The sequence below is a fragment of the Lotus japonicus genome, chromosome 1, assembly GCF_012489685.1.
Source record: "Lotus japonicus ecotype B-129 chromosome 1, LjGifu_v1.2".
Lineage (NCBI taxonomy): Eukaryota > Viridiplantae > Streptophyta > Magnoliopsida > Fabales > Fabaceae > Lotus > Lotus japonicus.
Genome location: NC_080041.1, coordinates 113,638,562 through 113,666,094, shown reverse-complemented (window position 1 = coordinate 113,666,094; position 27,533 = coordinate 113,638,562). Strand labels below are relative to the sequence as shown.

Sequence of the window (27,533 nt, the reverse complement as noted above, 5' to 3'; positions counted from 1 at the left end):
TGTTCATGTTTAAATTTGGGGCAGTGAAGATGAACAAAATGAGGAGGATGAAACTGAACTTGAAGGATTTTCTTATGGTGAGAAATTTTCTTTTTTACTTTGGTCCCTCTCTGATATTCCATGTAAGCATTTACAAATATTGAAATATTACACATCAGTGAAAGCCGATACGTGGCCACCCCATGTCATTGGTCAAAATAGTCAAAGGATGAAAATCACACACGACAACAAGTTAAGAGAGGTAAATCAATGAAATTTTAGTATAGGGATGGAAATCAAATTCTCACTTTAGTTTGAAAAACATATTTAACACTTAGTTTTATGTAAATGTCAAAATAAATTTCATAATTTTATCACCTTATTACAAGTAAATAAATATAAAAACAATTACTCTATAAGATTTTATTCTATAAGATTTTGTTGGCCATGTGTACATTATATATATATATATATATATATATATATATATATTATGCTTACCAATTAACATAATATCTTAATGATGAAGGGAAAGAAACGTGGACTGGACTTAAACCAGAATGTTTGAGTACTATAAAAGGGCATGTGAATTTCAATTTTTAGGGTTTTGGGTATTTTTTGGGATGTGTTCACAAACTAAGTTGATCTTCTTCCTACAACCATGAAAAAATATCGTGATGTTCCAGATCTTTCCTCGGAACTTGTAACGGAAATCTTGTCACGACTTCCAGTGAAGACTATCATTCGATTCACGAGTGTTTCCAAGTCATGGAAATCACTCATCATCCACGATCCATCATTCGTGAAAATGCATCTTAGTAGATCGCCCAAAAACACTCATATCATCCTCTCCTTAGAAGAAGACTCTATGAATGTTGAAAATAAGGATACTCTTGTTGTTCCATGCTCTGTACGTTGTTTGATGGAGGATCCTTGGTCCGCGATCAAGGGTGCAGGGTGCTACCAATTGAAGTACAATTATTTTATCGTTGGTTCCTGCAATGGGTTGGTCTGTTTGGGCTATTTTTGTGATGATAGAAAAATTAAAGAATTATGGGTCTGGCTATGGAACCCGGCAACAAACTTGAGATCTAAGAAGTCACCACCCTTTCGTATGAAGATCAAAAATTCAGAGTATGCGTCATGGCGTAAGATAAGTTATGGGTTCGGCTATGATCATTCACGTGATACTTACAAGGTGAGTAAAAATTCCAAATCCAACCCTTTTGTAGATCATTATTTGAGAATACTTAACACAATATGATAAATTAATATGCAATTAACTTTTTTTTATAGAGATAGAGATATGAAATTTAATATCACCAAGGTTTTATGGTGTTGTTGTTGTTATGTTATTGACTGCATCGAGATGCTTTATTTTCTGAAAAAATTGATGATAAATATGGCTATATTGATATACACTCATGATGGCCCATAAGTGATCAATATCTTATGTTTCTAAATAGTGTCCATGGTTGAATTTCATTTGTGGGATAGAAAAAGAGACATCATTTGGAAACATAAGATCTAATAAAAAAAAATCTCCACATTGTAGACAACAAACTAAAACTATAATACTACTTTGATTAATTTACCCCAAAAATTATATTCAATATCCTTTCCATCAAGAATAATGTTACCAGCTAAGTTAGTCTGTAATGTGAAAATGATGTAGTTTATGAGTCAAGTCGATCCTTATTTCAAATTACATTTACAAATAGTCAATTTAATTTGACTAATGTGATAAAACTTAAAATACTGCATAATTTTCCTCATATACCCCAAATGTATGATCTTTTGAGTTCATTATTTACTATTATCTAGGTGGTGGTGGTTCATTGGGATCGTACAAAGCAGAAAATGGAGACAATGGTTCATTACATGGGTGATATTTATTGGAGGAATATTTTGAGTGATCATAGTTCCCCAAATTTGCTAGAGCAAATAGAGGGGCAATTTGTGGGCGGTTGTGTTAACTGGTTAGCACTTGAAAATGTGAATGGTCCCAACTATCAATGGGTCAATGTTACTCTCCAACAACTGGTTATTGCTTCCTTTGACATGAGTAAGGAGGTGTATATGTATCTGCCAATTCCTGAGGGTGTTAGTGAGGTGCCCCATTTTGAGCCAAATCTTGGGGTTCTAAGGAATCACATGTGTTTCTTTCATGACCATAATAAAACTCATTTTGTTGTGTGGAAAATGAGAGAGTATGGAATCAGAGGGTCTTGGACTCGGTTGGTGAGTGTCACTTATGAGCATCTTAAATGTGATGGCATTTTGTACCGCCCGTTGCCGTTGTGTTTGTCTGAAGATGGTGACATCATTTTGCTCGAAAGTACTGAGGATTTGGAGGTTATCAAGTATAATATAAGAGACAATATAGCAGAATATATTCAAATTCCCATCAATGAAGTTTCGTTGAAAGCCGATGGTTATGTACCGAGTCTGGTTTCGCCTTTTCAAGACAAAGAAGACGGACGAGATTGAGAGATAAAATGAGCGTTTGGATGCCAATTCCAAATATCCCCTACATTCTCAGTCAAAATTTGATTCGTATCTTATTGACCTTAAGAAGTCTCTTAAAGTTGGTGAACCTTTTAAGTTTCTTACATTTGCAATGGTATTGAGTGTTTTATTTGTGCTCAAATAGATGTTATCATGCTTGAAGATTCTAATATTTCAATTTATAGTTTTTAATATTTTGTGTGGAATGAACTAGATAAAATATTAGTCGGTAAGTTTTTCTAATTATTTCAAAAGTTATTGTATCTAGGATATTAGATAGAAATAGTTTTAATTGCACATGTTCATCCTTAATAGAGGAATCTTTCATGAAATCTCTAGACTTGGATTTGCATGTTGGGTATACCAATAAGTAAATAGCTTCTCTGGTTTCAAGTTTCCCATATCCTGCCCAAACCAATTCATCTAAACCACCAGATTTCCCATATCATGCCCAAAACAATTCATCTAAACCACCAGATTTCCCATATCATGCCCAAAACAATTCATCTAAACCACCAGATTTCCAAGTCTTAATAATAAGACCATTGATTTTTGCTTTATCAAATACTTTTGTCAAGAAAGAGATTATGCCAAAGCCACCGGGTATATAAACTATTGTTATTGTGCCTTTAAATATGAAATGTCCCTTAATGTACGACCTCCATCAGACCAGAAGATAGAGGTTTTAGAGATCATATAAAGGATACAAGCCTCTTCTAATCCTCTGGGGTGTTTTCCTTTCTCTTCTCTTATTTCTCACATTTCCATTTCATTTTTTGGTTGTACTTTTAGGCTACTTTTCATGCTTTTTAGGTGAATTATTTTCACTTTTCATTGAGTATTACGATAGTAAGATAGTAAGTTATGATTAGAATAAAAAATTTAACCTAAAAACTTGATTGGATGTCGTTCTCTGCATTTTGAGTTTACAAGGTTTTCTTTGAAATATGTTCATTGGATTATTTGTGGTGGATGCACACCTTGTGTGATTTTTGGACCTTATGCTTGAATGAACATATTTTAACATTCTCTTCCTTCTTGTGTGATTCTACTCACACTTATGTCTTATGCATAACTTGACTTGGTTCTACTTGAAATTTTTTGTTCATTTGTATGCATTGACGCGATGCAAACATTAATTTCTTTCAATAAGTTATTGGCCTATATTTCTAACCTTACATCACTTCACTTTTGTTTTGATACATTCAAACCTAATACTTAAATCCTTTGTGATATATCTTATTACAAGCTTAAAGAGATAAACCATGACATTACCCTACCTTGGGAGCGAGTTTTCAATAAGTGTGCGTGTGCATGGTCTGAATGCACGGTCTATGATGCATTATGATGAATTGTTTCTTTTGTGATATACATTCTAATTTTTTGGTACAAGTGGAAATTAAAAAAAAAAAAAACTAACTCTGAAAAGTCAAAACACCAATGTAATTAGCAACCAATAAAGGCTTCATACAATTAGGGAGGACATGAAACTTAAATAAGGCAGTAGCTAACCATGCCCTCATCTTAGCTAAGAAATCAAGAGTTGAATTCCCTTTTTCTTAGCATGTGAATGAATGTAACTTCTCATTTCCTTGTTAGTAGATCTTCAATATTATGAATAATGGATGGAGAATGATGAAAATGGAAACTATCATATTCAATCAAAATCAAAGCTAGCTTTGAATATCAAAACAAACTCAATTTCCTAAAATCATTATACTAACAAGAATTAAGACCAACCAATATTGTTAACAACTCAACTGCGCGTACCACAACGAAGACAATGTTCTCTAAAATCCCAAAAATCAAATTTCCCACCTTTGGACGAGCTACCCACCAAATCCATACTAGCTAGGGTTCCCTAAAGAGCTTCCTAAAACATTCAGTTCAATAAAGTCGACTAAGGAATATCCTACAAAATAGGTTTATGAAATCTTGAAGTAAAAAAAAAAAGAATGTGTAGTGGCAAGAAATGCCTAAATTTCACGCATAAACTCTTCAAGATAAAAGGGTCACTTGCAAACTCAAACTCACACCTATACATGACAGAATTCGAGCGGATGCATGAAAGAAAGGAAATAATTTGACTAGAAAATGTTTGAGTACCCCCAAGATGCATGTTAATTTTAGATTCATAGGTTATGTGATATGTTGTGGGTTGTGTTCCTCGCAATAATGAATATTTATCGTGTTGTTTCAATTCTACCGTCGAAACTCCTGAGGGAAATCCTTTTGAGGGTGAAGACCCACTTAAAACTTGCAAGCATTTCCAAGTCATGGAAATCACTCATCATCGTCACCCACCATTCATGAAACTGCACCCCAATCGATATCCCACAAACACGCACATCATCCTTACATTAGAAGACGACACTCAAGACTTTGAAAATGAGGACACCCGTGTTGTTCCATGCTTTGTGCCTTGTTTGATGGTGGATGTCTATGATCTATGATGAAGGTTGCTACTGTTTATAGGACAAGTATTTGGTTGTTGGTTCTTGCAATAAATTGGTCTATCATCTTTTATGACGTTGGCCTAATTTAAGAATTTCAAGTCCGACTCTAGAACTCGAGCACACACTTGAGGTCTAAGAAGTCACCAATCTTTCGTATGAGATTGTGAACTTCAATGTATGCGTCGTGGGGTAAGATGAATTGTGGGTTTAGATTTGATGATTTACGCAATACTGACAAGGTGAATAAAAATGCAAAGTACAGCTCTTTTTAAGATAATTGTTTAAAAAATTGTAACAATATATTAGAACTTATTATTAAATTAATTTTTTTAAGATATGTAACTAAACACCACCAAGGTTTTAAATGGTTGTTGTTACTTTAGTGGCTACATCGAGATCCTTTATATTCGGAAAATTGGTGATAAATGTGACCATATCAATAATAATTACACACATGATGGCTCATAGACGATCAAGGTATTATATTCCTACATAGTGTCCATGGTAGAATTTCATTGATATTAGTGAAGTGCGTATGTGTGTTGTATTATTATTATTATTATTATTATTATTTATGAACAAACTATTTTGAAATATTTGGATTTAATGAGTAATTAATTTTAAATATTTATTTTGATGTGTGAATATTATTATCAGAACAAAAAACTAATAAATGAAAATAGGAGATGAGGACTCTCTGACAGCTTCTTCTTATTCTTCCCCAACCCTAGCAAACCCAAGGAACCCTAAATCAACCTGAAGCTCCAAATCCTTTTTTATTTTCTTTTCAAACCCAGCACCATCAATCCTTAATCATAGAAAAAATACAACAACTCTTCCCCCATGATGACTCTTCTCGCCCATCTACTTCATAACTATGTGAGTGGATGAGGCAAGTCACATGGACAGAAGAATGAGGGTTGAATTGTGTTTGTGTAAACCTTAATGGCTTTGACAACTTAAAATTATTTTTTCAAAATTCTTCTTTTGTCCAGGACTCTTGCCAATTGTTCTTTTCTCGAGCCTCTCCAAGCTGCTAAGTTTTTTCCGAAACACCTCCCAAGTATTCTTTAATCCAACATCTTAAAGCTGTTGAGTTTTATCCGAGTCTCCTCCCAACAAGCATTCTAAAAAATTCTCCTATAATAATTGAATGTGTGATCTTATTATACTCTTGAGTAAGGTGCATTTGATTTTACTAGATTGCAACCTTAAAATAACTAAGATTAATTTAAATTTTATTAATTAGCCTATTTTATTGTTTTGAATATAGCCAATATTTTAAATAAAATTATGCAGTTTTGAATATAACCTATATTTTAAATAAAATTATGTAGTTGAATAATTGGTTTTCACTAAGTTGTGACACGTGATAATTAACAATAAAAGTTAACTAAATTAAGAATGTTATTTTTTCAAAAGTACTTTATATTTGAATTATAAATTATTATATAAGTAGATAAATAATTTCAAATGATAGGAGATGAAAATAGAAAATTAGTCTATTACAACTAAAAAATCAATATTTGTAATCAATTGGTTTTCACTTAGTTGTAACACATGATAAACAATAAAAATTAACTAAATTAAAATATTATTATTTCAAAAGTACTTTATATTTAAATTATTATATAAGTATATAAATAATTTTTAAATAATAGGTAATGAAAATATTAAATTAATCTATTACTATTAATAAATCAATATTTGTAAGTGAGTAGTCTATTTTACTATTTGTGAATAATAGTTTTTTTTTATTTTAGTTAAATTAATATTTTTAAATTTATTAATTAATATTATTAAAATTATATAATATTAAAATAAATTAATTTGGAATTAGGATACTGAAAACTGCTATCTTATCCTGATAGGATAAATTCTATCATAACTCCCCCTAATGATAACTTTTAGGTGCTTGCTACGATACCACAACACTTGTGTGGGTATGATACACGAAAAGGTTGTGGACCAATCACATCCTCCGTATTTAAAAAGAAAAAAATGAAAATATAAATTATTTTTGTTGTGGACCAATCACATCCTTCATGTATGATACATTGTGGGTATCATAGAAACCACCTAACTTTTACACATGATAGACATGATAGGATAGGAGACAAGATAATACTATCATATCGTGTTGACGCAACAAATAACAGATAACGGATATAATTACTATCATTTTATATCATATTCTTTCATGACCACCAAACGGATTAACGGACCCTTAGCGGACAAGATAAGCATACCCAAGATATGATAACGCAATCCTGCCCGGATCCTAATATCCTATAAGTAAACCCCTGTGAAATAGAACCACTACATATATAAACCCTAATTCTTAACATTGTCTGAAACGAACACAATGTGCGCCATTCACATTCGCGTGAGCCACCCAACATGTCAACCCTCTTACACCACCAAACTCGGCCAATTTCTCAATGGAGGAACACAGCACCGACACGTTCCTCTGAAGGTTCATCACTGTCCAAGGTTGGTGTCGCGGGCATGTCTCAACGGAGCTGCGGCGGCGGTGAAGAGGACGGAGGAGGTGATGGAGGAGGAAGGGAGGTTCTTGGTGGGGACTTACGCGAGGGCGCCGGTGGTGTTGGAGAGAGGGCAAGGGTGCAAGGTGTATGATGTTGAAGGGAGGGAGTATTTGGATTTGAGTGCTGGCATTGCTGTGAATGCACTTGGCCATGGTGATGCTGATTGGTTGAAAGCTGTTGTGGAACAAGCTGGGACACTTTGTCATGTCAGCAATATGTACCATTCAATTCCTCAGGTTTGGGCATGCCCATTATTTTTTTCTTCTTCAAAATTTAGATTATAACTTGTCTTATCATGTTATGTTGTTTTGTAATCATGGTAGGTTTTGGAGTCAAGCTATGTTGTTTCTTGTGACTTGTTTGAATTCTTAAGGTACTAGTTACTACCAAGTCTTGTTAGGAAAACGTTTTGTTGGTAGGTTTCTTATGTTTTAAGAGTAGTTTATTGTAAATAATTCTAAGTTTCATGGATTTTCCCTGATTTTGGTGCATTTGAATTGATCAGGGCATGTATAAGTGTAGATAGGTTTTTGATGCCTTTCTTGGTCAAAGTTAGGAATGGATTTTTTAGGTTGGGAAAGGGGTTAACTTATTGATTTCTACTTCGTCTGCACCTGGTGTGTGATGATAATTAATGGGCAATTCCTGAATTCCTGTTTTACTGACTTTAGGATGACTTAAGTCTTTTTGGAAGAATGATGGAAAAATTATGTGTGCTTAAATTTTGTGTGAAAGAGTTATGTAAAGGGTAGTATTTTTATTTTCAATTTTGAGTGGCAACAAACATCTAGAATCGGGTGATAGAACATGGTTCTGAATGTTGGCCTACAATAGTATCTGACTGAGTAAATAAATTTTCAGCTGTTTTCTTATTAGATTTTAGTCAACACCACACACATATGGCAAAAGGGACAAAGTATGCTGCTACTGTAAATTATGGACGGCATAAAGGAAATTGAAGGCCTAGTAGGTTTTTATTGAAGTTTTGAAGTTGTCATCTGTTTTGGAGGTTAAGGGAAAGTTGTTTTGAGCTTGTTTATGTTCAGAAATTTGATGTGGACATTATCTTTTGTTATGACAGAGTGTATATAAGACTTAGGTTTTCTATCCCTACTTCACTTATTCTTTGTGTCTTCATTTATCAGAATCAGAAGGAAAACTAGAACAGGGTTAAAGAATTTTTATGTGGTTCTTCACAGCTATATTATAAAAAGAATGCCTATCTGAATTATTTTATAAATATTACCTATAGCTGTTTCATTAGTCTCTATTTAAATTCATATTTTGGAGCTATGTCAGTACACCTTTTGTCTGTATCTATAATTAGTTTAGCACTGATGCAGGTAGAACTTGCAAAGCGTTTAGTAGCTTGTTCTTTTGCTGATCGTGCATTTTTTGCAAATTCTGGAACTGAAGCAAATGAAGCAGCTATTAAATTTTCAAGAAAGTATCAGAAACACATTTGTACTAATGGGAAAGTGCCAGCGACAGAGTTCATAGCTTTTAGCAATTGCTTCCATGGTAGAACCCTGGGTGCACTTGCTTTGACAAGTAAAGTGCACTACAGAGCACCTTTTGAACCTGTTATGCCTGGAGTGACCTTTTTAGAGTATGGAAATGCGCAGGCCGCTGTAGAATTAATTCAGCAGGGCAAGATTGCAGCAGTTTTTGTCGAACCTATCCAAGGAGAAGGGGGTATATACAGTGCGACAAAAGAATTTCTACAGTCCCTGCGAAGTGCTTGTGATGAGGCTGGAGTACTTCTTGTGTTTGATGAGGTATAAACTATGTCATCTTGCTATTCAATTTTACTTGCTTAGTAGTAAATGGATTCAGCATGCACATCTTGTATTGGTGAAATTTTTTAGGTGAACAATAGTTTTTTTCCCTTTTAAATCTTTTTCCAGTTGAATGATTATGCTTTGAAAAAATTTGTCTCATATCTCACTATTGAGGACAACATCCTTTGAAATAGTCGTTTGTTTGTTCTTTTTATTTTTCCCATCTTTTTTAATTATTTGGAAGTGAATGAGAATGAGAGCTAGAGAGGAAACATCACTATGACTTTATAATAAACCCACTCGGGCTTCTTATTTGCTTGAATGATAATGTACATATCCGACATCATTTTTCTAAGTATGTTTATTACTTTTCTTACTTGTAATTGTTCTATTTGGTTATTATTACTTGATTCATATTAAAAGCAACTTCATGGTCAATAATATCCCACAAATTTTGGTTTTTGACCGAGCTCAATAACGTCGTGTGATCCAGATAGCCGACCTTACTTAGTGGAACAAGACTTTTATTGTTGTTGTTGTTGGTTATTTTTACTTTATCAAAGACATTTTTTCTGTGATTTTGCAGATTCAATGTGGTTTAGGTCGGTCAGGGTTTCTTTGGGCTCATGAGGCTTATGGAGTCTTCCCAGATATAATGACACTTGCAAAGCCTCTTGCTGGAGGCCTACCTATTGGAGCTGTCCTTGTGACCGAGAGAGTTGCTTCGGCTATAAATTATGGTGACCATGGAAGTACTTTTGCAGGAAGTCCTCTTGTTTGCAGTGCTGCTCTTGCTGTTCTGGATAAAATATCCAAACCTGATTTCCTGTCTGCTGTATCTAACAAAGGTCTATACTTCAAAGAACTACTAAAACAGAAGTTAGGAGGAAATCGACATGTGAAGGAGATTCGTGGTCATGGGCTAATTATAGGAATTGATTTAGATGTGCCCGCTTCACCCTTGGTAGACGCCTGTCGAAGTTCTGGTCTCCTAGTATTAACTGCTGGAAAAGGTAATGTTGTCAGGATTGTTCCACCATTGATTATAACAGAGAAGGAGCTTGAGCATGCAGCTGATATTCTGTGCCAAACATTGCCTGTTCTTGATGCCAGTAGTTAACAGTAGGAGAAAGAGATTTGCTTTCTTGGTACCAAATAAAAGATTTTGCCATGAATTTCTTGCTTGAAGATATTGTCTTGGTGGTAACAGTATTTTAGCAATGTCAATATGTCATCTATTTTGTATAATAAATAAATAAATAAATGGCAGATCAGATTATTTACATAGCTCCATTCATGTTGTGACAGAAATACATGTGGCTGTTATGCTATCTTAGGTGTAAAGTTGTTGACTCTTATATCAAAAAAAAGTTCTTGGCTCTTCATATTTTTCTTCCTAATCAGTCTTTTTTTGTTGCTCCACCTAATCACTGTCTGGATCATTTATAAAATTCTCTTTTGTGAGACATATTAGACCTCCGTTTCTGAACACGTTTATTATATTAAAAATGCCACATTTTCAGTTTGTTTCTTATTTTTGAAGGAAATAGGGAAAACAATTTTTATTTTCTATAAAATATTTGACAAGAATAAATGTAATAAAATAGATGACATTTTTATAATTAAAAAAGAAAAAGAAAATGAAAATAATATAGGAATATATTTTTGCAAACCAACTCTTAAGACTTGTTGTGGTGCTTGTGAGATTTTGGTTTTTTTAATTTTTAAATGTAAATTTGAAAATATAAAATATGGTTATGTGATTATAAGGTTTAGTTTCAAGAGGATATAACCCACCGTCACCACCATGACCACCACCACCCACTATCGCCACCATCACCACTACAACCGCCCACCACCACCAACACCTTTCACCACCGCTTCACCATTATCACAACCGTTGCTACCACCGCCACCACCACACAACCTTCCACCACTACCACTGCCAACCCACCCACTACCACCGATTTCAACCCACCCACTACCACCGATTTCGTCATTGTCGCCAATACCATTTGATATTCTCCTCCACCTCCTCATCCACCACTACCACCAAGTAACATCCACCACCATTACCAAGTGATGTTGATAGACCTCCACCTACTTCCACCACCACTACCACCAAACCACTTACCATCACTACTACTGTTGTCGCTGCCACCAGGTAACATCGTTTACCACTACCGGGTAATACTAATAGACAATCTTACAATGATAATGTCTATTGTGAATTTATAAAGTTGACAATAATTTATTAAAACTGAAACCCACAAAAAATTGAAATTGTATTATGAAACTGAAAACTAGTTTTAATTTTTTAAAATTCAAAACATTAAACTAAAAATTGCCCCAAACGGGGCCTTTGGGGTGCATACAAATAAAAACTATGGTATACTTTATCGTTGATATGGGATAAAAAGGGTGGAGATTTTTTTCCATAAAAATTAAATTTGCAAATGAGGGCTCTTTTTCCCTTGCTCCTCCTTATCCATACATTCTTCCTTACATTGCCATGGCTAGTGAGAGAGGTCAATGTCCACCACGGACAGAGTGGAGTCGAGTGTACTGACATGAGGTTATCCCTCACTGTTGTAGCATGAGAGAAGACATAAATATTTTTTTATACATCACATTGGACAGAGTAAATCACATTAGTGAATGACACAACATTTTTCATTCAAAGCCCGAAGACATTGGGTTATAAGTCATTTCACTTATATAGCGACCAATACTTTATTTTTCATTCAATGCGAGACTTCATTTAATTTTTATTTTTTACTCACACTTGAAGCCTCAAGAATCTTTGCCTTAAGTCTGAGTCATCACTGTATTACCATACTCTCTTAGCAAAAGGTTATGGGAATCAGGGTCTTAACCATTCAGTTTTCTATTAGTAGTGTTGTGGGGTGAGGTTATTCCACAATGTTATAGCATGAGAGTACGCATAAATATATTTTGTATATACCACATTTCACAAAGAGTAAACAATATTAGTAAAAGGACATCACATCTTTCATAAAAATTCTAAGATATTGAGTGCATAAGTCTTGCTCACTTTTAAAATTACATTGCTTTAGCATAATTTTTTTTTCAAATTTGTATCCAAATTTCATGGCAAGCGAGAAGAGAAACTTCCTATTACCCTATTTCTCTTCATTTTAGCACATAATCAATCTAAATTCAGTCTTTTTTCTCACTAACTTTTTTTTCCCATCTACTCTCTTCTCAATCCAAACATAGTCTTAAGCCCAAATTCAATAGTAGAATCATTCTAGCACATAATCAATTCAAAAACCCATTGAAAGTCCGTGATAAAATAAATAATTTCCATATTGAAAATTAAGAACTTTCTTCTAAACATAGGAAAACACAACATAATAGATGTGCTATTATTGTCTCTTTCAAGATTACACGAGCTGTTTTTGCAGGTGTTTTGCTGGCACTAGATTTTTGTGCCAGGATAAAAACACTCGATGCTATTTTCCTTGATCTTGAAGTGAAAATTGTGGATCTTAAAGGGTGAACTCCCATGTTGATGTTGTGTTTCCTTATGTAACACCATCAACTGCATAAGATGAATAACAAAACTTAGTCAACCTGAGATAATGTGATATGATGTAATCCATAGTTGATACCAGTTGCTACATTAAATCATCTTTGCATGCAAACAAAACCATCTTTGCAATTGCGGTATCACTTCTACAACACTAAAACATACAATCTTGGAAACATAAACGATAATGATTTATTTTCTCCATTTCTCTTAGTTTTGTAGGGTTAGAAAATACTTATACATGTACTAACACTAACAGCACCACTGAAGATGATAGATAATTCGAGGGATTCAAATGAGAAGCTAGAAGTATGGAATTGTGGGCCAGACATGTAGAAGAAGAAAAGATCACTGATTTTAAAGTCTCCAGATCAACGGTATTATCTATATATATGTGCGTGTTTTGAGATCCTGGAGCAATTAGAACAAATTTGAGCTAGCACCGGTAGCGAAGATCATGTGGCCAGTTAAGGCTAGTTTCTTGAGTTAATTGACACCTTTCAAGGTCAATGTTAAGTTGGTTAATTAGTGTTTGGGGGGGGGGGGGTAGTTAGAGTGGTATATTGCCTATAAATAGAGAGTTTAGGGTGATTATTGTTATCTTTTGGATCATTTGGGGTTTGGGACTTAGGGAGAGAGGCTGAGTCTCTCCAATTACTCAACAACCTTGTTCATTTCTACATTCAATATACCCAGTTCCTATCAGTTAATAAGGCAAGGTGAGAGCATGTGGTGCACAAATCAATGGTCTCTAGACTCTCCTTAGAAGGTGAAATTTCCTATTCTGTATTTCATTTCTAGATAAAAGCAGCAGCGACTGGGTTTAATTTATATAAAATATCAGTTGAGGCTCCGAGCTATTAATAATGGAAAGATGAGACTCTTGATTCCTTTCTGGGTATTGATCTCTATCAAATGGAAGTCAAAGAGAGATTGTTCTCATTTAGAAGATTATTTTACTCCATCAACATTTTATAAAATGCCAATCATGTATACAGCTTAAGTATGAACTTATTATGAAGAATGATACCTGCCCATGCACATCTTTTGCCAAACCAGTGGCCAATGGTTCAGCCTTGACCAAAACGTCAGCAAGGTACTCCATCTCTAAGATAATGGCAGGCCTCTCTTCATTCAGATAAATATCCTTATGGTCAAGTGCAATAAATGCGCAACCCTGTGACAGGAACAGAGGGAAATAAAGAACAAAAAACATTGAAATTGATTTAAAAAACAACCAAGCTAAATATTAACTTACATATTCTGATGTTAGCGTGTGGCAATAATGCAGGAAGTCTAAAACATCATTTGAAGAGCCATTAGCAGCAACCTCAAGAAAAGATATATCATCTATCATGATACTGGCAAATTTCATGTTGTCTTGATGTAATGCCTTGACCACTCTTTCTATCTTCTCAAATACAGCAGCAAACCCATCATGATTCAGTTTTCCTTCATCTAGTCATTGATAAATTTGATACTACTCAGGCACGTATATAATCCATCAGACACTATAAGTATCACAATATCGTGACTACCCAAGGTAAAATAAAAAAAATATTAAATCATGTAAGCACAAACCCTTTTAAAAAGTTATGTATGGAATGACATATTTACAAAACCTAAATGCTATGGCTTGCCCAAAAAATAGGCAAAATTCATAATAGCATGTTGGCCGTACAGATATCTATTGTTCCAAACTTGATGATTTCAAAGTTTTGGGGTTGATTTTGGGCATTATGTACAAGGATTAGTCACCTAATCAATAAAAACTGAAAATATCTTATCTACTAACAAATCAAAGTAACATATTCAAATTCAAATAAATTTGAAAGCATCCAAAAGCACACTCTCAACGGTGAATCCTTAAGAAAAGGCCTCTTTCTTTACCCTTGGTTTGGCATGGGAAGTTTACTACAATTCACTTTGGTGCTCAAACTTTTGGCATTTTAAGCGGCTTTTCTTTTTCACCTTCTATTCATGCTTTTAATATAGTACTATTCACTTAAAGAAGACAATGTGCTAATCACCTTGGAGAGGCATGGACCATGGTGCAGGACAAAGGGTTCCGTTCAATTACAATTAAAATGTTGGATCGCTGTTTGGGCTATTATTGATTTGTAGTTGTACTGTTCATGATACTTTAGCACAAGTACTTTCTACTGTATGCCTAGTGTTGTTTGCGCTACTGTATCATGGTATCTTAGCAGTCTTAACTTACATTTTGTTTGAAATCTAGAGGGACTTAATGTCTGCATCAAGAGTTTTCATATTTGTAATAACAATAGAAGCTTTTCTTCTATTTCCTAGTTGAAAACCAAAAGAATGGAGAAGCACAGGCTTGAAGATTACATAAGGAGTTTGCAAGCTTAAGGAAAGCACTCAAGGAGCGGATTCCAATATTTGAAGGAGATAATGCATATGGGTGGTTGACTCGCCTAAGCAACACTTCGATGTACAAGGAATGAATGAGGGGAAGCTGCAGCTGGCTGGGATGGTTCCGGACTGATGTTCCTAAAGTTGGAACATGCGGTGGGAGTTTGCAATCCTAAGGCCACGTGAGAAACATTCCAAAGGGTGTAGCTTATGTGTTTCCGACCTGAGGACAATCCGCAAATAGAGATAGAGTACTATTAGTATGAAACAGAACTACAACCTTCAAAGCTAAAAATAGAGATTGATTAATTATGTTTTGAAACTGGAGATCATGGATGGGAAGGAGTAACCTGAGAATCTTTCAACCATACAAGCGAAAAAAGCAGTAGCTTGACAGAGGAGATTGAGGCCAAGCAGAGAAGGAAAAACAAAAAGGAGGTTGTGACAGTAGATGGAAACTGTCCACTGCAATGAAGGAGCAGAAACTAGATGAGCTCACGATGAAGGAGCTGAAGGGAGAAGAGCTTGCACAGAGCGCAAAACGGAGATTGTGGTGGCAGCAAGTAAGATTCTTGAAAACCAGTGCCTCATTGAATTTGATATTTTCAACACTTGATTTTTTTGACAGTCATGGTGCCTGGAAGCAAGCTGTTGACATGGCATTGAGGTCGACATCAGAAAATAGGAACTTGGTAAAGGCCAGCGGACATAATCAGAAGAGTGTAATTGCTATTATCGGCCATAAACGTTACATGCCTGAAAGTATGGAGAGCTCATGCTTGGAAATTAGATATGGGTCTCAAACTTTAATTTCACTCTCTGAGGACGAGTATGCTTAAACAATGTCCATGCACTTCAACTAAATGCTATTGGAACCTTCCTCTACAGTTTCAATGCTTATGCCTAGTGAACTATATCCAATTTCAGATTTGACAACTCCACCGAGAAATGTTCCTCAAATTATAGAGCTCAGAATGTACAATAACTGCAAGGGGCAGTAGAGCAATTTGGACTTTAACAAACTAGCCCACTGGCAAGGAGGGTAGGAAGGAAGGGAAAAAGTTAGAAGTAAAGATAAAGGAAGGGAAAAGTGAGGGAGAGGGCATCCAGTCATTGAGCAAGTTTTGGAGTCTTCGGGCACGGAGGTTTGCAGACCCTTAGTATCTATCTCTATTGGGGTTATCCCTATTTCGTGTCGTAAAATGTCAAGTTCTTATCGTAATATAATATTAATAACTATAACACTTATCTTTGGATCAAAGACCTCTATTGAGATGGGTTTTATCTTCCAAATCCAAAGAGGCTGAGACAGATTCTAAATAAACATCAAATGACCTCAAGGATTACAAAGAATCACATATAGAATACTGTTATCCTTCAAAACAAATACTCTTTCATGATAACCAGCATTAAGCACAAAAAAAGGCTACTTAACTACACAGAGATAAAACATAAAACCTGCATGCAGCCAGAATGAGAGTGGCAGGGATTGAACAGCCCTTGTGTTCACACCCCCTGATACTATAAATGTTGGATTACTCATTTTGTATTTTGTTGAAGAAGGATTTTGAATACATATTTGAAGAGCTTATGTAGATGGTTTAGACTGGGAAGTAGTTCTTAGTTGCAAGTAATTGTGAAGAACTGGACAGAGTTTTAAGAAGAGATCTTTTCCTCCCGTTGACCATCAAACCGTATAGGTTGAAAAGGAATGCAAGCTTTCTTAGAAGATGTCAAAGCCTACTTTGGATCAATGATTTTCCAGGAGAAGTTTTAAGTTTGTCTGATGAAGTAAATATATTCCGCATGTTCTGTTTCTGCTCTAAATTTAATGCATGGTATAATGGTAACAATTAAATATCATATCAAATGAATCCATTCTTACATCATTTAATTTTGCCAAGGAAATGGAAAGAACCAAACAATTATACCTGATTTCCTCACCTGGACACTGCAACATAAGCATGTCAATGAAAAAGAATCTATTATTATCTCTTTGAGCAGCTAAGTTGCAACCCTGCAGCAGGTAGTAGTGGTTATTGTCAGATCCCATCCATCAGGAAAAATAAAAAAACATTCTAATAGAATACAGAATAATCTAATAAACAAATGACTAGCATGTAATGGAAACAAACATTGACGGAGAAAATAATACAAGTCCAAAAGCAATAGATAGGGAAACTATCATCCTTTGTACCACTATCTTTAAAGTCACTTGTATTTACTATTTAGTGCATCTTTGGAAATCCTTTTGCAGTTAATTCGAAAACCAGAATCAATTCTGGGAAGAAGCTCCTATGAGCACCTTTTGGGTTTTGGACTTATTTAAGGAAAGAAAAACTGATCATTCTAGAATTTTTAACAGCTTTTCTTTCCTAATCAATTATGAAATTCACACGAGCTTCTTCCTAGAATTGATTCTCGCTTTAGACATAATACATGCTATCAATATTTGGTCAGTTCAGCAGCATATCATTCAGTAACAAGGGTAGTAGTAATTTAACATGAATTACTACCCTTGTTACTACAGTGCAAGACAAGCATGAAGGCCAAATAAATAACTGAACAACATTTACAACAAAAATGTAACAAATAAAGCAAAACCCACAAGCAAAAATAACATGAATGATCAGAACAAAAGTTACCAGTTCCTAAATTGGAAAAAAAACCATGCAATAGAAAGAAAAAAAAACTGTTAGCAATGAGCCTTTAAGAAAAATAACAAGTGAGTAGCGTACAAGCTTTCTGAGGATGCGGTCGTAGTGGGAAAAAGGGTGAGAGAAGGCAAGGAAGACGACGGGGTGAGAAGAGAGGGAGCGTTTGATGATATGGTGAAGAACGAAAGCGGCGCTTGTGTCAACACAGTCCTCTACAAGCACGAAGCGACCACACAAACTGTTGTTGTTGTTGTGAAGACCTAGCGCTTCATCCAGTAGGTTAGAATCTCTGTGCTGCTCCATCTTCTTGTTCTTCTTTCTGGTTCCTCCTCCTCCGGCCTCTGCAATGCCAAAGAATCACGGCGGCGGCTTCGGTGGGTGGGTGAAATTTTAGACTGCACCACCGTCGGAAGGGGTTTAGGGGTGTTTGACGGGAGTTGGGTTTGGGGCCCCCCCTATGGAGCTCCGCGCCCCACTTAAAGTGGGGAAATTACGGAAAAACCCCCTTTACAAGAATACGGAATATTAAATTTCGTATTCAATACGGAATATAAAGTTCCGTATTATATTACTATGTAAATGACAGGGGTTTTTCCAAAACCCATTTCAGCGCTCCAAAACATTTCAAACCCTTGCTCTCCAATCTTCGAGACCGACGATCTCCTTGCCTCAATCATCATCTGGAAAGTGTACCATCGTCTCCATCATCAAACCCATTCTCCCCATTCATTGCATTGAACCTAGAGGTAAGTAAGTTTGGATTTCAACTTGAATTCACCATTTAACTTGGAATTATGGAATCTTGCAACCCTAGGGTAGTCGATTTATGCTTAAGTAGATGTTATGTTGGCTGAAATTGTGTATAAATTGGCCTTTGGGGCGAGTTCCATTCATGCAATGTCGTTAATGGATCTCTGGTTCGATACGGAACATAATGTTCCGTATTCAATATGAAACTTAATGTTCCGTATTGGATACCATACTCTGCCCTCCAGTATCCAAAGAACTGAAATAATGTGTCAATACCTCAACTTCTGGTTGCATATCTCCATGGTTCATGCCGCAAATATGGTTGCTGATAGTATCTGCAACAGGTTCAGGTACATGCTCCCAACTCAGTCTCTTCCAGAATGGATGAATTGACTCATATGGAATTCTTTCATAACCTGCAAGTTCACAAAAGTGTCACTTTCAATAACAAATAGAATTAATTGACAAGAGAGTGGTTGACCGGTGACCTGCAAGTTCACAACCGCAAGGTAGTCCATGAGTCTCTCTCAACAAGCAATCGCATCCGCCGTAGGACTTCATTCTTATATGTTCATCGTCGATGAGCTGCAGGCATTTGTTTGACACAAATCCTCTAATATTTGTGTAAAATGGGAACATGAAAATGTGATCAATTCTGTGAATACTGCGCTCAAACGATGCTAATATTTCAGTATGTCGATTACATGTCAAACTATGCGACGCATCCCAAGAAGTGGCTAGGTCACCCTTGCAATCCCGCAACATCTTCTTCAAACTGGCATGTGCACCCTCAGCCCTGCAAACAACAAACAGATATCTTATTAACTCTCCAATGTAAACAATCTATCAAATGAAAAACATATAACAAGGCATAAATTAAGCTCATATAATTTTTGTACCTGTTACTTGTTGTTGTTCCAAAGTGCATCACATGATTTGTCCATGCCTTGGCAAATTTTTCCTTGTGGACCAACCATGTTGTAGAACAATAGGAGGTAAAGTTGCTGTATTTGTCCTTGCACATATTAAACAATTGCATCCATTGAACTTCAAATTCTTCAACTGTTGCAGCATCCACCACCTCTCCCCACTTCCCCATAACCAATTCAGCAAAATCATCTGTACCAACATAGAGTTTGCACTTTGCCAAAACACACTTGTTGATGTGCCACAAGCATAATAAATGGCTGGTGTTGGGAAGGCTTTGCTTAGCAGCACTCAATAAGGCAAGATCCCTGTCAGTAACAATCACCTTAGGCAACATGGCTTGATCAGCTAATAGAGACTTCATACACTCCAGTGCCCAAACGTAGTCATCTGTGCCCTCATTAACAATGTAGCAAAAGGCTATGGAGTATGTCTTATCTGTGGAAGTCAGTCCAACAATCTCAAGCAATGGAATTTTATATTTGTTTGTCTTGTATGTGCAATCCATAATCACTACATATGGAAATGTGTTGAACAATTTGATAGCATTTGGATGAGCCCAAAATACATCCCTAATGACTTCCGATCCAGGCTCATGTCTTTCAAAGTGGACGTACTTGTCACCGTCCAACTTCTTCAACAAGTGTTGCATTTCTGTCAATGACCCGCGGAGGGATTTTCTTAACCTCTTGCAAGCACCATAAATCTGAGATATGGTAGTCAAGTTTAAAGGATTGTTTTCCTTCAAAGTCAACAGCATCTTTCTCGGTGGAACCCAACTCTTTGACATTTTTTCCACTTGCTCCTTCTCTTCGGAATTTAGACGACCAACAAAATTGTGGCCAAGTAGTGACCTAGCTGGTTCATGGTTGTGTGTACCTTCCATCACTTTTAGCCGCCAATCTCTATCTATGCCATTTTTCATAGGTCGTCCTTTTAGTCTAAAAGGACATTCTGTCTTTTGTGTTCTCGTTCCTTCAACAAGGTCAGGGTCTCTGTAGGGAACATACTTACCATGCTTCTCGCACCCCAACATGACATAAGCTTTTCTGCTTCCATTCCCACCGCTATCTGACTTTGTGATCAACACAACATATCCATTTTCAATCGCAATTCCATGAACCCAATTGATAAGATCATCACGGGTAGGGAAAATCTGTTCAATGATGCATACCCAACACACAAACAAGGCATAAACAAGGGTGATCAAGACATAATAAGAATTGATATATTACACTTTCAAAACAATGCAAAAATCTGTTCAAAGAATACCTGATCAGTTGTAAATAAATGCGAGACATCTATACTTATACACGGGGGTACAAATGCTGGTGGTGGCACCTCTTCAGGTTGAGCATTGTTCAATCCAACTTCAATCAATTGGGATTCATGAAATAAAAATGATTCTGTCATCCCTGGAAGAGAATACGGAACTTTATTATCCATATTGAATACGGAACTTTATAATTCGTATTTAATACGGAAATTTATAATTCGTATTGAATACGGTATATGAATTTCCGTATAGACTCCGAAACTTTATATTCCGTATTTTAACACATCTCAGAATTCAGAAAATCATCATTCTAACTACTTAATCTACTTAATCTAACTACTTAATCTAACAACTTCAACTACTTAAACTAACAACATACAACAAACAACTAACAACACTTACCTCAAATGCTATCTTTTTGCATCCAATGGTGGAGAGCTTGCCAATGAAGGAGTTGGTGGTGGTGGTAGGAAGAATGGAAGTGAGGATGAAAGTGAGGTAGGAGAGGGTGAGAGAGAGGGTGGTCTGGAGGCATTGAGGGGGTTAAGGGGGCTGGTGAGGGGTTGGTGACGGAGGAGTAATGGTGGAGGGGTTGGTGGAGGGAGGAGTAATGGTGGAAAAGGTGATGACTGTCAGAGTTATAATACGGAATTTTAACTTCCGTATTCTATTTTATAGAATACGGAAGTTTAAGTTCCGTAGGGCATTTATGGGTTAAAAAAAAAGAGGTGGGGCGCGGAGCCCCATAGGGGGGGCCCCAAACCCAACTCCCGTGTTTGACGTTTGGGAAGGGAAATAGAGAGGGACTATTTTTTCATTTTAAAATTAGAAAAATTATATGATATTTTTATAATAAATAAGTGATTTTATAAAAAAAAAAAAAGTTATGTTATGGTGAAAGGTAGAGAAAACTGTCATACTCGAAAAGTACAAACAGAATCTTCATATTTACTTTTATTTTTTTGAAATTATCTTCATATTTACTTGATTGGTGAGAGTTTGAATCTACCGTCTGTCAGATATGATACTCTGTCATGTTCTACTAAACAAATCAATTGAGATTAAAAACAACAAATTCTTTAATAATTCATTTGTACTTTGTTTTATAAATAGTTATAAATTTAAATAATAAATAAGAGCTTTATATTCATACTTAATATTTTAAAATAATCATTTGACCATAGTGAGATATATAAATTTTATTAAACCACTTAATTAATTTCATCTCTATATTGGTTTAAATCGAATCGAATCAAATCTTTATATTGGTTTAATTTATTCTTTTTTTTCTTTTTATTAATTTAAATAGAATAAAACAAATAACTTTATATTTTAATCTAATAAAGTAAGCTATTATTTCTCTAAATTAACAAAATATTTTTTTTATTTTATATTAACAATTGAATAGCAATTATTTAAAATAAAAATAATTAGATTTTAATGTTGACATAAATATAAAATGGGCAATGATAGAATTTTGTTAAAATTATAATGATAAAAATGAGAATAAATTCAATAAGTTTTAAGCTTAAGATATAAGCTACCTGAGGTAGCTTATTAAAAAAGCTTTAAGTTATTGAAATATGCTTCTTTACCAAACAGTTTTAAAGAGTTTTTAAGCTAGTCAATTAAGCTATGAGCTAGCTGAAATGATATGCCAAAATAAAAAAAAAATTAGTCGTGGAGTTATATATGCATTCACTAAAGAAAGACCTGATTTAGCACTTAATTTTTTTAACCACGATTTCAACATTAAATTTTGCTCATTAGTTATTAGCCGGTTTAACTGACGCTTAATTTTTTATAGTGTTTCGCTTAAAGTTAGCGTCGGCCTTTAGATAATGAGTTAATTTCTTGAGGATACTTGAGTAGTCAGACATTAAACATTCTTAGCAGAAACTTTCATGTTGAGATGCAATGTATTTCAAGAGTCCATCCCAAATTGTAGAGCAACCGGAGATGGAAGTTGAAGTCATGAGTGACCAAAATTTAGCAACTCAAGTATGTTTTATTAACAAACACAAATTTTAAGCTGATTTCAAAATGATATCTTCATACTATTTAATGTGAGCCAAGATGTCAACGCTTAATTGGATGTAGCGTTGGTTTCTCCTTAGTTATCGTTGGCTTTTGACCGATGCTAATTAAAGCTCTTCTTTTATGAAGAAGAACAAATGAGGAAGTCTTAGCAAAATAGACAAATGCAATGGCCGAATAGTAGATGCAGAGGCACATGCACAGTGGAGGATGAAATCTCTTACCATAACACCAGGCTAGATGATGGAGAAAAATCTAGGAAAGAGAAAGGAAAGATGGTGGACTAGGAGAGAAGGCATCATTTCACCATTAGGATCGGATGACCATTTCCCATAAAGGTCCACCTACAGGCCTATGTCATGCTTGATGAATTTTATTTTATTTTGAAACATGTGTCTTTCTTTTGAGACAAATCCTGTTCGAGCCACTGACTCAACATTGTCATAGGTTCTCCCTAGCACCTTGAAATTTAAGGAAAAAAACCATTATTTGACAATTTATTATGTTTTATAAAAAAAATGACATCTTTTCTTAAATATCCTTATTTAGTTTTTTTTTTGTTTTTGGAATTGGCCTGCATTCAAATTAAGTCAAATCCGGCGAAGACGCCATTACATCATTGATCCTTATTTAGTTATCAATAGTGTACCCTCAATCCCTTCACCAAGTTAGTTCGAAGCTCATACCCTTCAGTCAAGGTAACCTTGAGTTCAATCCGGATTCGTATACGCCCACACACTTTTGAACAAGATGACCAACCTGCTTTCCATAACAGGACACGCTTAATACAGCTTCGTCATCACTCTTATTTTTATTTTGATATATTCAGCATCCTACATTTACCGGTGCAAGTTACAAAAGCTTCCAAGTGTTCTGTAGAACCTAAATTAAGAATTAAGACAAAAAGGAGCACATTGTAGAATAACATTGTGCATATAACCTCCTCATCATAGCTTCAGACAACCTAATAACCTTATTGCTACCACAGATGAAACCGCAGATCGAAGGTGAACTCTTGACTTTGATTCCAATGATACAGTCAGCGAAAGCTCTCTTTAGATTTCATGAGAATAAGGAGCGAGTTTTATTACGCTCCAATCGTGCTTCCCTCTGTCAAAACAATGAAAGAATTATAACTAAACTGGTCAATAACAGGATGCTCTCAGAAAAAGAAATAAGATGTCTGTAATAAGATGGTAAAATCAAATCAGCAGAACTTGGAAAACCATATTTAACTGTCAAAACATGTCATACAGGAAATGGTATTACAATAAGAAACAATTCTAAATTTAGTATTTGATCTGAGTTGCACAGGTATGTCAATTGCAAACACACAGCATGAAGAGTCAGCAAATCTTCCAACTTCCAATGCAGTATGGAATTTCTGGTTGGCTATACCAGCAACACTCTTTTTCTACACAGTCACTATTGTTATGTGGATTTTGTGTGTCCTAGTAAATAAACTTGAGCCTACTCTCTAATTCGTGGGACACACGCGAAAATAAATTCACCAAATAATAAAGAACATGTTGGAAAGATTATTTGAATCAGTGTCTTGTCAGGCATTATGCGAGGGAAGAGAAAACACACACTGAAGATAAGGAGGATAAAGAATACAAAATACAAATTATGTAATTTCTTACTTAATGTTAATTTCAAAATGTCAAATTGTACCTAAATAGATCTCATCCAAACCTCATAATTAGAAAATGACTAATACAAACTAATCAAGTACACAGCAACGACATAACCTATCCAGGTATAATTTACAATGATCTAACAGGTAGGAATACTCAGCTCAGATGTTATATGTCCTCCCAGTTGGCCTTTTGTGATTAGCATAGAGTTTACATTTTGAAGGCTGAGGGACAAATGAAAACCAATAAAATCTACATGAGGCAAAAAAATTGTTGATACTTAAAAGCATCGAGTGGTTAACATGAAGATATGGGATTAGCTTTAAAGGATCAATAAGCTAGATTTGTCTGTCATCTGCAGTAATAATGTAACAGAAGTGGATAATGAAACCATGGATCAACTTCTAAAACAACTATTTAAATCAAACATGCAATGAGATCACAAATTTCGCCCATGAGATGGGTCACGAGACGCGTATGTGGAAGAAGAAATGAAATCTAATGGTGTCCAAGGTTGACAGATCAAGGTCTAACACATTTAAATTTCTCGGGGGACCACTGTGGGTATTTGAATAGAGAATAAAAAAAGAAGGGAAACATATAATACCAATCAACAGAGCACCAGAAGCTTCTCTTCTGAGTGAATTCAATACCCTTACTCAAATGTTGGAGTCCTTCTACTGGAGGCTCTCTAGCTGGTCTAACATTGTGATCATAAAATCAAGCTCCATACCAGTTCACCAGTTGAAGATAGTTGCTTGAGCATACTGATCATAGTTTTACCAAAGAAATGTTGATTGAACAGCTATTCTCGAATGGTTGTTTGTAATGGAGCTTGATAAAGCAGTCACAAACAACAATGTTACCGGTTACACCAGCAGGAGTCTACGACATAATAAGGGGGTCAAGTGAGTGACAATCATTATTTTGATGACAAGCTTTGGAGAGAGATAGAGAGGGAGAGAGGGAGAGAGATAAATCTCAATGCTCATAGTGTTTGACATGTAGAGAGTATTTGAGAGTAGATGAGAGGGTGCGTATTACAAACATGAAACAACTTTTGACAAATACTTGGACAGCTAGCAATGGACATGGTCAGTTGTTCAGTCATTAACACTCACCAGTTACCAGGTTACTACACCTCTGGGGGGGCAGTGCTAGTTAAGTAGACTGGAATAATTGTGACATGGTGTCTTGGACACTGAGTTCCCAAGATACCATGTCACAAATTTTCCCTATGAAGATTGATCATAGAAAAACAGCCTCAATTTGTTTTTAACATGATATAAGATTCAAACAATCACATCAAAATGAGGAATAAACAAAAAATAATGACCCAACCCATAAAGATAACGAAGATGATAACACAAAATTTCAGCTAGATGAAGCTACAAGTCAAGATTTATACTTTGATTTAAGTTATATGAGATTTGGTAAGATAATTCTGTGAGTTACATGATAGTTTCAAACATCTTTAGTGCATAAATGCATTTTGCATAAAGGACAAGTCATCAGTTTCATTATCAAGCCAATATAGATCAACTCATTGCTCATTTGAAGTAAAGATTGAGCCTTCACCAGTTTAGCCAAGCTTCTCAAATCAAAAGCTAAGTTACCAAGAAAACTACTTTATATTTCCTACAAATATTTTTAGCTGTCAAGTAAACATAACATTCTTAAGGAAGTGTGGTGAAGGAGAGAACATGAAGAAAGGAAGAGAATCCATGCTTAAGATCTGAACATAAGACTAAAATCATCAGCCAGTAACATAACAACCTTCTATTAATATGAAACACTTAATCCTCCTAGGATCTATTCCATCACTTTCAAAATATGAATTGTAGATCAGTACAAGGAACAGACAGTGTTGAAACATTAAATACCTCCTTTTTCTTACACTCCTTGTAAACATCAAAATGTTCTTGGCATTTACTCTTATCCGAATGAAATTCTTCTAAACCTGAAAATGTTTAAAAAATGTAAGAAACACTAATAATTTGCAGAATAGCACAATCACTAGTTTCAGGGCCTTTCATTACTTCCCAAACAATAGCATAAAATCAATCTAATACACATATGTGTGAGCGCACGCACATGTATATTTTTCACAAACATTTAAACTAGAGTTGTCATGTTCACATAAAGGTATAGTGCAACATTCAAAATAATCATATAACTATCACACCTTATGCATACCAACAATGGTTGCTTTAATCCAATATTATCTTCACACAATCACACTTATGCATAACTCAACCATAAACAAAGCCAACATTTCGAACATCATAATTAACCATACCTAACAGAACTAAAGTAATCATCATCTAAAGGGAAAAAAGCTTATAAAAAAACCTCACATCGAAGAAGCATTAGAAACTCACCACTCGAACACTGTCTTCTCAACCCCGACCTTGGAGATCACGAACCGCCTTGAGAACGCCGTGACGAAGACCGATAGATGGAGGGAGAATATGGAATGGGAAAATTCGAAAACTTGGAGCAATAGGATTGGGAAAATAATTTAAGAGCCATGGGAAGAAGAAGAAGGAGCGGTGCTTGGGAAAATAATTTTGAGAGCCGTAGAATTGGGCAAAGGGAAAGAAAATCTCGAGATGGGGCGGCGAGCATGGGATGATGGGAATGTACAACTTTAATTGGTGCAAATGGGTAGTTGTGTGCTATTACAATTTTATTTTCTTTCATTGGAAACAAAAAAGAAAAGTCACTGGCTTCCAGTTAAAATTGAATGGGAACATAAATGTAAGCCAACTATTTGTTGACGTTTTGTTTTTTTTTTCTCTCAAATAGAACAATAATTAAAGTTCAGTTTTAAATTTGAAATTAGAGACTTTGGGAAATGGATGCAGCAAAAAGGTTGTTGGGGCACGCTTGTTTCAAGAAAGAGAAATAAAGAAGGAGGAGAAAGAAATTCATGCCACGTGTACAGGGAAGATAGTGGGGGAGAGGGGACGTTTAAAAAAAAATCAGCAAAGTTATGAAAAAGCCACGTGTACAGGGAAGATGTGAGGAAGGATGTTAGTTTGACA

At 35.2% G+C, this 27,533-nt stretch overlaps 5 protein-coding genes across 5 annotated transcripts; 2 read left to right on the top strand and 3 right to left on the bottom strand.

The window, feature by feature from the left end:
* Nucleotides 1-640: 640 nt before the first annotated feature.
* Nucleotides 641-2,469, top strand: LOC130719892 (F-box/kelch-repeat protein At3g06240-like). Its single transcript, XM_057570489.1, has 2 exons — nucleotides 641-1,207; nucleotides 1,804-2,469. The coding sequence occupies exons 1-2, from the start codon at nucleotides 641-643 to the stop codon at nucleotides 2,467-2,469; spliced, it is 1,233 nt and encodes a 410-aa protein (XP_057426472.1).
* Nucleotides 2,470-7,273: 4,804 nt separating this feature from the next.
* LOC130729448 (acetylornithine aminotransferase, mitochondrial-like) lies at nucleotides 7,274-10,658 on the top strand. The gene is made up of 3 exons (XM_057581222.1): nucleotides 7,274-7,728; nucleotides 8,836-9,270; nucleotides 9,860-10,658. Exons 1-3 carry the CDS (start codon nucleotides 7,309-7,311, stop codon nucleotides 10,391-10,393), a joined length of 1,389 nt encoding a protein of 462 aa, XP_057437205.1. The 5' UTR covers nucleotides 7,274-7,308; the 3' UTR covers nucleotides 10,394-10,658.
* Nucleotides 10,659-12,559: 1,901 nt separating this feature from the next.
* Nucleotides 12,560-18,317, bottom strand: LOC130729447 (elongator complex protein 6). Its single transcript, XM_057581221.1, has 5 exons — nucleotides 17,941-18,317; nucleotides 17,147-17,219; nucleotides 14,085-14,284; nucleotides 13,857-14,003; nucleotides 12,560-12,838 (listed from the first exon to the last, which is right to left on the bottom strand). The coding sequence occupies exons 1-5, from the start codon at nucleotides 18,160-18,162 to the stop codon at nucleotides 12,716-12,718; spliced, it is 765 nt and encodes a 254-aa protein (XP_057437204.1). The 5' UTR covers nucleotides 18,163-18,317; the 3' UTR covers nucleotides 12,560-12,715.
* A 726-nt stretch (nucleotides 18,318-19,043) lies between these two features.
* Nucleotides 19,044-21,574, bottom strand: LOC130729446 (protein FAR-RED IMPAIRED RESPONSE 1-like). The gene is made up of 4 exons (XM_057581220.1): nucleotides 21,215-21,574; nucleotides 20,809-20,951; nucleotides 19,509-20,692; nucleotides 19,044-19,405 (listed from the first exon to the last, which is right to left on the bottom strand). The coding sequence occupies exons 2-4, from the start codon at nucleotides 20,947-20,949 to the stop codon at nucleotides 19,051-19,053; spliced, it is 1,680 nt and encodes a 559-aa protein (XP_057437203.1). The 5' UTR covers nucleotides 20,950-20,951; nucleotides 21,215-21,574; the 3' UTR covers nucleotides 19,044-19,050.
* A 2,014-nt stretch (nucleotides 21,575-23,588) lies between these two features.
* LOC130719881 (cytochrome c oxidase-assembly factor COX23, mitochondrial) lies at nucleotides 23,589-26,522 on the bottom strand. The gene is made up of 3 exons (XM_057570482.1): nucleotides 26,498-26,522; nucleotides 26,370-26,446; nucleotides 23,589-23,959 (listed from the first exon to the last, which is right to left on the bottom strand). The coding sequence occupies exons 1-3, from the start codon at nucleotides 26,520-26,522 to the stop codon at nucleotides 23,912-23,914; spliced, it is 150 nt and encodes a 49-aa protein (XP_057426465.1). The 3' UTR covers nucleotides 23,589-23,911.
* Nucleotides 26,523-27,533: the final 1,011 nt, after the last annotated feature.

Bases quoted from the DNA above. Each gene is read 5' to 3' on its own strand.
- LOC130719892 (XM_057570489.1), top strand. From the start codon at position 641: ATGAAAAAATATCGTGATGTTCCAGATCTTTCCTCGGAACTTGTAACG. The intron at 1,208-1,803 runs GTAGATCATTAT...ACTATTATCTAG, and splicing joins ATTCCAAATCCAACCCTTTT to GTGGTGGTGGTTCATTGGGA.
- LOC130729448 (XM_057581222.1), top strand. From the start codon at position 7,309: ATGTGCGCCATTCACATTCGCGTGAGCCACCCAACATGTCAACCCTCT. The intron at 7,729-8,835 runs GTTTGGGCATGC...GCACTGATGCAG, and splicing joins TGTACCATTCAATTCCTCAG to GTAGAACTTGCAAAGCGTTT. The intron at 9,271-9,859 runs GTATAAACTATG...GTGATTTTGCAG, and splicing joins TACTTCTTGTGTTTGATGAG to ATTCAATGTGGTTTAGGTCG.
- LOC130729447 (XM_057581221.1), bottom strand. From the start codon at position 18,162: ATGGAGCAGCACAGAGATTCTAACCTACTGGATGAAGCGCTAGGTCTT. The intron at 14,285-17,146 runs GTGAGGAAATCA...ATCAATGACTAG, and splicing joins GCTTATGTTGCAGTGTCCAG to ATGAAGGAAAACTGAATCAT. The intron at 14,004-14,084 runs GTAAGTTAATAT...TTCCTGTCACAG, and splicing joins ACACGCTAACATCAGAATAT to GGTTGCGCATTTATTGCACT.
- LOC130729446 (XM_057581220.1), bottom strand. From the start codon at position 20,949: ATGACAGAATCATTTTTATTTCATGAATCCCAATTGATTGAAGTTGGA. The intron at 20,693-20,808 runs GTATTCTTTGAA...ATCATTGAACAG, and splicing joins ATTTATTTACAACTGATCAG to ATTTTCCCTACCCGTGATGA. The intron at 19,406-19,508 runs GTACAAAAATTA...TGTTGTTTGCAG, and splicing joins GGAACAACAACAAGTAACAG to GGCTGAGGGTGCACATGCCA.
- LOC130719881 (XM_057570482.1), bottom strand. From the start codon at position 26,522: ATGAAAGGCCCTGAAACTAGTGATT. The intron at 26,447-26,497 runs GTGCTATTCTGC...AAACATTTTCAG, and splicing joins AGGCCCTGAAACTAGTGATT to GTTTAGAAGAATTTCATTCG. The intron at 23,960-26,369 runs GTATTTAATGTT...TTGTTTTGACAG, and splicing joins AGGAGTGTAAGAAAAAGGAG to AGGGAAGCACGATTGGAGCG.